The following is a 10482-nucleotide window of genomic DNA, read 5'->3' as shown; positions in this document are numbered from 1 at the left end:
GGTGGAGGGGATGATGAGATGATTGAGGTAGGAGGGAGAAGATGGTGATCTGAATTTGTAAACCAACATGAGGATTTGGGGGAGATATGATCTGTGGTCTTCTTGTTCATTAATAAACGTGCAGCTGTAGTCTCCTTAGTTGATATTTCAGAAGTCTACAATAAATACTGATGGGTTATTATTGCCAAATTTGTTTGGTCCAACAAGGGACAAAGATACCTAAGAAAGTGTAGGCTTCCAAACGAAGTCCTACCAACAATCCAATCTGGTCATTTAAGCACAGATCTTTATCCAACAAAATATAAATTTTAAGTAACCTCCTCACCCACCTAAAGAAGATTCTGAATAGATAGCAACATGGTAAGCACATTCTAATAACGACTTATCCACAGAAAGTGGGGATTTTTTTCAGAATTAAACTTCAGTTTTGTCCCCTTAAGATCACTGCAACAATTTAAAAAAACAAATATTAACTAATGGGAATGTTTCTACTTGATATCCTTTACACTATGTTCTGAGCTGTAGGAAAGCAATTAATTCCCAGTGCCATTGGATGTCATCACCCACTTGTGGGCCTTATCAATCCAGCAGTCTATGGAAAACACCTATGACAGGTAAGCAACATTGCTATTTTCAAACTATAACTTTTACCCTTTCAAACAACCAAAGATATAAGACAACGGGAAAGCATCAAACATACATGGCAAATTTGCTATTTATATATATACTAGTGGAAAAGCTAACAGAAAATGACAGAAAAAACATACTATCCCCACCTCCCACCCCTCCCCATAGGCAGGTGATGTCCGCAAGAGCAGAGGTTATGCTGAATCACTCCCACTGTGCTGGTACCTGAATTAAAATTATAGCTGGCATCATTGTGAATTTTGGTGGCAGCATGAGAGAAGAAATTGGGCATCGCTCCTGTCTCTGAAGATGTCAGCTTGCACTGGGGTAGGCTGGGAAAAACAGAGGGTCTGGGTATGGTGAAGGTGTTGTGGCAGCTGATGGACTATATGGAGAAAGGTGCACTTTTGCAGATTGCACAAACTATGTGCAGAGATACAAACATGCCCAGCAAATGTTGTTGTTGTTAATGGATATTGAGTTGACGTTGACTCATGGTGAGCCTCTGGCTAGTTGCCCTGAACTGTGTTTGGTTCTCAGTGGCTAATGGTTGATAGAGCGGCATCCATAGCTTCTGTTATTGTATTGACGCATAGCACTGCTGGCCTTCCTCTTTTGCTTTGACCTTGCCAAACATTTTTTCTCTTATGATCTTTCTCTTCAAACGAAGCATCCGAAGAATGAAAATCAAAATCTTATTTGATTTTCCAAGTAGAGTTTAGGTTGGATCATCTCCAATAACAGTTGATTTGTTCTTTGGGCAGTCCATGGTATATGTAATATGTAATATTCTTCTCCACCACCCTAATTCAAAGTGATTGGTTTTCTTTCTGTCTTGCTAATTTACTATCAAACTTTCACATTCAAATGACATTATTGAGAATACAATGGCTGCCCAGTACATAACACAACCCAACCCAAACTGCTTCGTGTTCCTAGATAGGTAGAGAGATTATAAATGAATGAAAAGCAAAGTCAATGTAAGTGCCAGAGCTGGAAAATGATGGTTCATGTTGACCAGAATTAGAAGTCTGAGTTGCCTGATTGCATTAATATAGCATTAGTGTTCTTGCCATTGTTATTCCTCCTACACAAAAGGAGAAAAGAATGTTGGTCTGGCTGGAGGCAAAATAACTCTGGTATGAAACTTGGCAGTAAACAGACAAGAGTTTAAAAGTGGGTCATATCAGACAGGGGGTGTCTAGAGAAATAAGCCCCTCCACCACCCGCCCCCAAAATGGAATGGGATGAAACTTAGCATGTGAGACCCCCCCCCCCCCCCCCCAGTAAAAATACACATTGAGTTTGAAAATGGGCCAAATCAGACTAGGGGTTCCAGAGCAATAAGTCTCCAAAATATGGGTCTACGCATTTCTATAAGAAAAGGACTTTCTGCTTTTTCAGGATACAGATAAATGTAGCAGTTACAGATCAGGGCAAGGTAGTTTAACAGTTGAATTCCCTACTCTTCCACCTCCCCAAACTGCACCTACTCCACCACATGGTTAACTGGCCCATCCCAAATAACTAACCCCTAATTGCCCCATCCCCCAAAACTACCCTCTAGCAACTGCCCCCACCCTTCAAACTGTCCTATCCCCATAAACTACTCACCTGCAACTGTCCTATGACACCACAAATTGCTGTACCCCTAAAACTACTCCCCCACAGCTACTTCTACATGCCACGGACAGAGTCAGATTAAGCTGTTGGCAACTGTGCACATACATTGTGTCCACATGTTAAGGGGTACCCTATGAGAGGTGTTCAGGACTCGGGAGGTCAGGATTGCCAACTGTTTGAGTTTAAAATTTTTACCTACAATTCTCTAGTTCCCCCTGCCCCAATCCTAGGAGAGTGAGACTGCCCTGCCTGCTTCTAATAGTGTATAGGTAGCATCCAGCCAGTAGGAAGGCAGTGGGGGCTTAGGACTGGAAGTCAGCTCTAACAACAGGAAGGGAGGAGGTGAAAGGGAAACGAACCCCCTCCAAAAAAAGGCCCAAATACATGTCTATGGGAGAAACAGTTACAACAGCACTAGAATACATACACCAATTCTCTGTAACATAGTGATTACGGGAATTGCACCTTTCAAACTGACTTCCCCTCGCCTCACTGACACACAGAAAGCATACATGCACACACACATACCAACACACGGACGCACATTTATATACAGAGGGGTTAGATAACTATAGGAATTTCATTAGCCATGCTCTGCATGCTTTCCCTACTTGTTTAATCATAACAGTCCTTTAGTAAACATGCAGCAGTATGCACATAGAGCCGGGGCTCTAATACAATAGTGCTTTGATTTCAAAGCATTTGCCAATTTCCTTATCATGTACCGTACAGATGTCAATATTGTATTGGTTTTTTTTCCTCTTGGTTTACAGACCTCAAGGAGGGCAGAACGAAATAGGTAATGTTTTTCTAATTGTATAGTTGTAGGGGGAGTTTTCCCCGACTGCACTGAACATGGACTTCAGTTTACTTTTAGCATTACCCCACCCCCAGCTGTCCTCTTGACTCTCAGTAATGCTGATCTAAGAGTGGAGGCCTAATTCAGCTTTGAAATGTTATAAATCTGTTAAGCTTTACCACTGAGGCCAGGTTTCCAGGTTATCAAAAAATGATACTGTGATGATTAGTTTCCCTGCCCTTAGGGTACCAGGTGACGGAGTACCTGTGGACTGCTTCTCACAGAGTCAGCAATGCCTAGAATCAGGTGCAAGGCTTGCAGCTGGAGGATATGTTCTATGGGTGGCTACTAGAAAACTAGAACTGTTAATGAGGAAATGCTTGACCCAGAATGAAAGGAATGAATAAACACAACCTCCTAACCTATTTCTGTAGATGAATTCAACTTTACAGAAAATGCTTTGAGAATTTTGCATAAGCAGTTTAAGGGCCAATAAGAAAAAAAAAAAAGATCAGGATCAGGTAAGGTTCCTGGCTTGCATTATCAGTACCTTCCTACAGCTGAGTTTTGCAATTTATTTTTGCAGTGCTTCTTTCACCCTATATGTTCTAATTCCTTCTTTTTATTGGAATACCTGTTACAAAATGCAGTTCCTCTTGCTTGGACAATACCATCATTACTTTAATTCCTTTTTTTGCTATCAGTCACATATGACAACAACTGTAGAAAGGAGAAGTTTTAACATATTAGCTTGGTACTGATAAGCAAGTCTGCTCTTTAAAATTAAACCTCTTTGACAACTTGGGGAAATAAACTGGTGAAGATGCTGCAGTGAAACGTAAGGAGGCAGAGTATCAACTACCTGAACAGAATCAGTCAGTCACTGTAGATCTCCAGTTATACATCTGTCCCCATCAACTTTGTCTCCATCCTTGATGAAGTTCCTCTTCAAAATTTAAAAAAAATGCATTTAATTTATAACCTGCCTTTGAAGCACCTGTCTTGTACAAAGTGAGGAACATTACAGCGGTATTTTACTAAGGTGTGTTAGCAGTTAATCAAACACGCAAATGAATGCGTGTTATCGCACAAATGCGCCAACTTAGTGTGGAGATTTAGTGGTTAGCTTGTGCCCAAGTCAGGTGTTAAGTGCTTTTTTGTGTTAGCGAACGAACAGATATGGATAACATATTGCAATTGGCACGGAAAAAACATACCTTATACTGTCAATTGTGCTGTTGGGCAGGATCATTTAGTGCCTCCTCAAAAGGAGGCAGTAAGTGTCCATAGTAAGTTGCGAGCAGTGTTAATATGCGGTAATGAACACTTGCAAAAACTTAGCACACTTTAGTACAAGGGCCCTTAAGAGTTTTTCATTAAAATAAAGCAGAATACAAAACCTTCATACTAGAAAAATATCTGACACAAAATCCAAATTTCGAGTTACCACAGTTGACGGGATGATTTCTGAACATAATACCAAGCAATATCAAAAACAGCCTTGTTTTACAGCTTTTGCCCTCCTCCGTCATGAGCCTGTACTTGCCGTAAGGGACAATGGAAACTGATGCGTAGGCAGGCAACATGACTTCTGTGGTGGATAAGTGCCGTAACAGTGGTCATGCTAGCTCTCCTCTATATTTGTTGACAGGAACAAGACTTACCGTATTTTCGGACTATAAGACGCACTTTTCCCCCCAAAATTTGGGATAAAATGGGGGTGCGTCTTATAGTCCCCTAATGTAATTTTAAAAAGCACCGTAATTCCGTTTTGCAAGGTCCCCCCTCGCACTCCCTCCAAATTTTAAAAGTTTTACCTAGTCGTGGTAGCAAAAGCATGCACGCTGGGCACGTCAGTCTTCCGTTCTGACGTCTCTCTCTGCTCTGGTCCCGCCCTCAGACGTCAGAACGGAAGGGACCTTGCAAAATGGAATTACGGAGCGAGGGAGGGGGACCTTGGAAAACGGAGGGATGGGGGGGGGCCTGGAAAACACAGATCAGGCGCCCTGCATTTGGACAAGACGCACCAGACCATAAAACGCACCTAGGCTTTTGAGGAGAGAAAAAGTGCGTCTTATAGTCCGAAAATTTTTTTTTCCTATTTCCCTCCTCTAAACCTAGGTGTGTCTTATAATCCGAAAAATACGGTAAATGAAGCACCTCTTGCTCTATGGCCCCCCAACACCTACTTTCCTGATGCAAGGGCAGTATTTCAGAAGCTCATTGACCACTCTGGTTTTCTTTAGTTTCCTTCCTTCCCGTGCGGTTCCCTGGTACTTCTGGGACTACCTAGCACATTGGGTCATGTCCAATATCATCAATGCCCCTGCCACCAAAAAAAGAGCAAAGTTTTGTCTCTGCACTGGTCCCCTTAGAAACGAGGTGGGGGGAGCAATCTTCATCTAAGATTTTCATTTAGGGTAATGCATGAGTTGACCTGAAAACTCACAGTCCCAACCAATGCAATGCAATCATGTAAATGTCAATTTTTCAGCAGCAACAAGACTAAACAAACCCTTATACAGAGTTTTTTTAGTTTATTTTTTTTTATTTTACTGAAAACCAAAAATTCAAACACTGAATTACAGTTTTCCTAACTATTTTGTAAACAGTGTAATTTTATTAATTTATTACAGGCATTTTCTTTCAGAATTCTGTAGGATAAATAAACTTCAATAGATGGTAGAATAACTTATTGCATAAAAAAAAAAGATAAACTTTTAATAATTAACTTACCCTCCATGTACAAATACTTATAAAAAAGAAAAAAAATAACACTTGGATCTAAGTCCAAAACATCCAAAATTGCATGTGGCATTCAAACTTAAAACAGCATGTTAAAATTGTTTCGTTCTAGGCCAAAACACCATCCCAGTGCACATCATTGCTAGTCCTGAATGGATTTTGGTTTGGTTTGATTATCGTCATCAGAGCTGTTTGAACATAACCACTTTCTTCACGTCTTCTGCTATCTTCTGACCTTCCATCTCCATAGATTGGATTGTCTTGCTTCAGTCACACAAGACATACACTTCACTCTCAACTACCCACAGAACAGTTTTGTAATCCTTGCATCACTGGGGAGTTCCTTCCTGAGCAATTATAAAGGTATTTCAAAACTTCAGTGCAATTAGCTTCTGGTATCTTCTTTGCATGGCATCATCGTTCAGGAAGATTAATCACCGGCACCCACTGATCCAGGTATCGACTCTCCCGACAAAAGCAAACCACCTGATTAAGAGCTGGATCCTTGCACTGAGAAGCATGTGGATTCTAAAAAGCAAGGGCATGTAAATAGATTAAGTTTTGTATAACACATTCCTACAATCACTAATACGTACATATAGATCATTAAAGCACATAAGCATGCATCTTAGGGCTTTAAAATTAAAAAAAAAAAAAAAGACAGTCCTGGTCCTGGAGGCATTTCAGTCAGTCAGGTTTTCAGGTTATCCACAATGAATATTCATGAGAGAGATTTGCAAGCACTGCCTCCATAAATATTCATTGTGGATATCCTGAAAACCTGACTGGATGGGGTGCCTTCAGGACCAAGTTTGGGAACCACTGGTCTAGTGAAAAGTCAAACTGCTAGCCAAATGTGTGTTGCAAAACCAAATAGTATGATCAGATACTTAACATTTGCAAGAACACCAGCAAAACATAAAAGGTTTAATGCGGAGCTCATGAAGGAAGTTTACATTATTAAAACAAAAGAGCAAAGGAAACAGTTGGATCTAATGTGAAAACATCCAAAATGGCATGTGGCATTCAAATTTAAAATAGCATGTTAAGATCATTTCCATCTAAGCCAGAACCATCCCAAGTCCATACCAGCGATAGTCCTGAATGGATTTGGTATGATTATTGGTGGTGCATCTAAGCTGCACTCTGAAAAGAAGGTGCTTTTAATTTAAGCATATTTGATGTTTTTTTCTCCAGTACTATTATAACCTGATTGTAGAAGCCTGTGTGGGAGGGCTTTATGCTCAAAGATGACTCCCTGTGGCTGGATTCGGGGTCCAGGATTTCAGGTTTCTAGTAGTCCTGGTGCAAGAGCCTGGCCTAGGATCACCCCTACAATGATCAAAACCAAGTAATGAGGTTGGAGTGAGGAAAGAATATAAAATAAGGGAAATCCTCATCCCCTCCCAGTTATGAAAAAATGATTTTGTAAAAGCTCCGTTGTGCCAATTGGTGAGAAGTATAATATATCAAATAGTAAACTGAACTAATTTCGGCATTTGTAAACAAGATAAAAGAAAAAAAAAACAATAAATGTTTAGATTTGTCTTCTGAAATAAGGTAATGGACAGACACAACGAACACACTGCCTTGCGGGACCAAAATTCCAGTCTGAGCTGGTACCCCCAAAAAAGTATGAATGATCTACTATCTCAAGAAAAAATATATACAATATTCCATAGAGCTTTGAGGTGTCCTAGTATGCATTTAAATTTGTATTTTATTTAGACCATAAAGGGCAAGAAAGGGCACTAACAACCTAGGTTAGAAAAGGAGAATTTAATAAACTTTGTTGTAGGTCATAGCAGCTCCAGAAAACAGATGTATAAATTATAGGGTATTTCTCATTGTAGGGGTCCTTTAGTGCTGTTTAACACAACCCATTTATATCTCCACTAGAGAACAAAAATGCAATCAGTGCAGGTAAGTGCACTAACAGATAATGAATGAATTGCCAGGTACATTCGAACTGAGAGGTTTCTACATGTTTGAACATGTTGTTACCAGGAATAACCTGCCTTATCAGATTTTTAAAAACTGTGAACGCAAATCTTTGAAGGTTAAAGGCCTCTCTGCACAGCAGCAGGTAAAGTCACTGAACAGTGAGCTCAAGGAACACCAGGTAATAGTTAACTGTTTCCTCTCTGGAAAACTTAAATTAAACAGCAATATCAGCAACATTCCTCACATACTAATTTGTTTCCATTTCCTCTTGTGATTTGCTTCTTATTCTGTGGGGAGGAGGCCAGAAGGCGAATAAATGTGTGTGTGTGCACTGTCCTATAATAGGCACAGTTTACACTGTGTCACCGACTCCAAACGCATCCAGCCAGGTAAAGAAGTATAATCCTCCTTCAGCCAAGGAGCTAAACACACTAAAATAGTTGTAAATATTTATAACCACCCTCTACTTAAGGGGGGGCTAGTTGCATCCCACACACAGAGAATAAACTTGGCTACTACATCCCCTCCCCGTTTGCTAGCCAGTGGTAGGGATCCCCCTCCCCTCCCTCAATGCAAGATTTCCCTGAAAAGCCCAGATCGCCTGTACAATTAGAATTGAATGCAGCGAAGTGCAGCGGGGTCTTTAAAAGAACGCAGGCGAGGTGGAGGCGGGGGCTTACCGTCACCAGCACACAATGCAGATCGGCAGGTTCCCCGGCTTTGTCAGCCCCGCCCAGGATCTCGGCCAGCCGGCTCACATTGCTCACACGCAGGATGTCGATGTCATTTTCACAGCAGAAAGCCTGGATCAGCGTGAAGTGAATTTGCAAAGCAACATCCTGATCGTCCTCCTCATCGGCCGCTAACAAACAAAGCACGACGTTGTCTGGATCCCTGGGGAGGGAAACAGATAAGAGATTAACGTCCACTCTGGCCGGTGTTACAGGCGAGCGAGCCATTTTGCTCCTGGCTAGAAGCACACGGAGCTGACGGTTAATCGTTTCATCGATGCAACAGTTGAATACTACTTACACGTTCAAGAGTTTGGCAGCCTCGTAAACGCCGACGGTGATGCTTCTCTGAGTCAGGGACTTGCTGAGAACTTCTTCCAATGCATTGCCCACCATGTCCATCCTGCCAACAAAATATGATTTATGTCACACATACAGAGAGAATAATAATATCTGCAGATGCGTAAGCTCTCAACAACCGTGTAAGACGGTCCTGATGCATCCCGGATTTTTATTAAGACACAATGGGTTTCCCCATGATTTGAAAAACATCAGTCTTGCCATTCACACTATTTAATATAACCCCACCAATGCCAATGTTAAGAAAAGTTTAAAATCCTGACAGGAATCTGGCCATCGACTATTAATACTAAGCTTTCATTCAAGGGCGGTTTTTTCCTGAAGAAAATAGGAGAGGGGGGGAGGAAAGTTTCTATAAACATCCCCAACAGTTTTGATGATCTCTGTTCCTCCTTTCCCCCCCCTGGGTCTTATAAAAACGTTCGTGTCTCCCAACCGGAACAAATGATCCCCCTACCAACCCATGCAAAACTTCGTCACTGCCCAAACGCCCCATGTCTGCAAACAAACGCGAGCAAGTGGAGAAAAGAACAAGCGCCACGTACCTTCCCATCGCTTGATCGCCGGTAAATTCCTCCAAAGTCATATTGCACTTGCACAATCCTGCGAAAGGCACCTGGCAGCTGCCTTCCGTGCTCGCTCCGTCTGGCCCACTGTGTTCCTGGATAGTTACTGCTGCTGGACAATAGTTTAAACTCCCGTGTCGGTAGCTCCCTTAAGCGGTGACAGGACACCCCAGTGCAGCAGCAGCGTCCTCGATACTCAGCTCTAGCACACAAACTACACAGAAGAACGCCCGTGTCCGTCAGCGCTCAACCCACCCACTCTCGCCCACACAGAGCGAGCCTCACCCAGCCAACCGTCTCCCGGCTCATTTGCATCCCGAGCACCTCATTGGCGCATGCAAATTACTCTTCGCATTCAACTTGACCCCTGCCTGGGACCAGCCCGGGCAAATGCTAGGTCAAAACACTCCTTGGTGCCAACTTTATTTCCCTTCTTCCAATTGGATGTTTGCATTGAGAAAGGCGGGTTCTTGGGGGAGGGCGGGGGAAGAGGAGAGAAGACTGCCTGGCAATTTGGCCATCGCCAAACACGCATCATCTTTTTTTTTTTTTTTGTTTCTGGACTATGGTTTTTTTTTTCTTATTGCTTTTGACAGCAGCAGTTTCATTGACGGGTGCATCGTGCATGTTTAGTTTCTTTATCCTTCCCACGACTCTTTCTTTTAAGGGGACCGGTAGAATCTGTAGCTCACTTGTATTGCTGCTTCAGCCCCCTTGCCCCACTTCGCAGGTGCACAGATAGCCAGAAGCCAGTCTTCTTTTCTGTCTCATATTGGGCCGTGCTCTGGAGATGGAAGCAATCAGGAGCAGAGGCGCCGCGTGAGCCCGTGACGTCACGGCTCGCGGCTCGCAGTTGCTCAACCGACGGCGCTCGAGGCAGTTTCTCTCGGGTTCCGGCGTGGAGCGAGCTATAAATAAGTGGCGCTGACTAGAAGTGAACGGTGTGGTGTGTTCACTGCCGGTGCTTGCAAGAGAATGGCAACTGCAAGTACTACTACCGTAGCATCGGTCTCTTGGCTATCCAAATCAGAGGCGGTTTCCCCCCCCCCCCACTTTAATTTAAAGTGATACGAACCTCTTTCTGTTC

At 42.5% G+C, this 10482-nt stretch overlaps 1 protein-coding gene across 1 annotated transcript; it reads right to left on the bottom strand.

Annotated features, from left to right (window-relative positions):
• Positions 1–5657: 5657 nt before the first annotated feature.
• GADD45A (growth arrest and DNA damage inducible alpha) lies at positions 5658–9667 on the bottom strand. Its single transcript, XM_030207513.1, has 4 exons — positions 9375–9667; positions 8771–8872; positions 8419–8632; positions 5658–6322 (listed from the first exon to the last, which is right to left on the bottom strand). The coding sequence occupies exons 1-4, from the start codon at positions 9413–9415 to the stop codon at positions 6209–6211; spliced, it is 471 nt and encodes a 156-aa protein (XP_030063373.1). The 5' UTR covers positions 9416–9667; the 3' UTR covers positions 5658–6208.
• Between the last annotated feature and the right edge of the window lie 815 nt (positions 9668–10482).

This window comes from Microcaecilia unicolor, chromosome 6 (genome assembly GCF_901765095.1).
Source record: "Microcaecilia unicolor chromosome 6, aMicUni1.1, whole genome shotgun sequence".
Taxonomy (NCBI): Eukaryota; Metazoa; Chordata; class Amphibia; order Gymnophiona; family Siphonopidae; genus Microcaecilia; species Microcaecilia unicolor.
Note: the sequence above shows the minus strand (reverse complement) of the source record. Positions and strands in the feature narration are given on the sequence as shown.

Bases quoted from the DNA above. Each gene is read 5' to 3' on its own strand.
- GADD45A (XM_030207513.1), bottom strand. From the start codon at position 9,415: ATGACTTTGGAGGAATTTACCGGCGATCAAGCGATGGGAAG. The intron at 8,873-9,374 runs GTACGTGGCGCT...TTTTGTTGGCAG, and splicing joins GGCGATCAAGCGATGGGAAG to GATGGACATGGTGGGCAATG. The intron at 6,323-8,418 runs GTAAGCCCCCGC...CTTGCTTTTTAG, and splicing joins TGCATTGTGTGCTGGTGACG to AATCCACATGCTTCTCAGTG.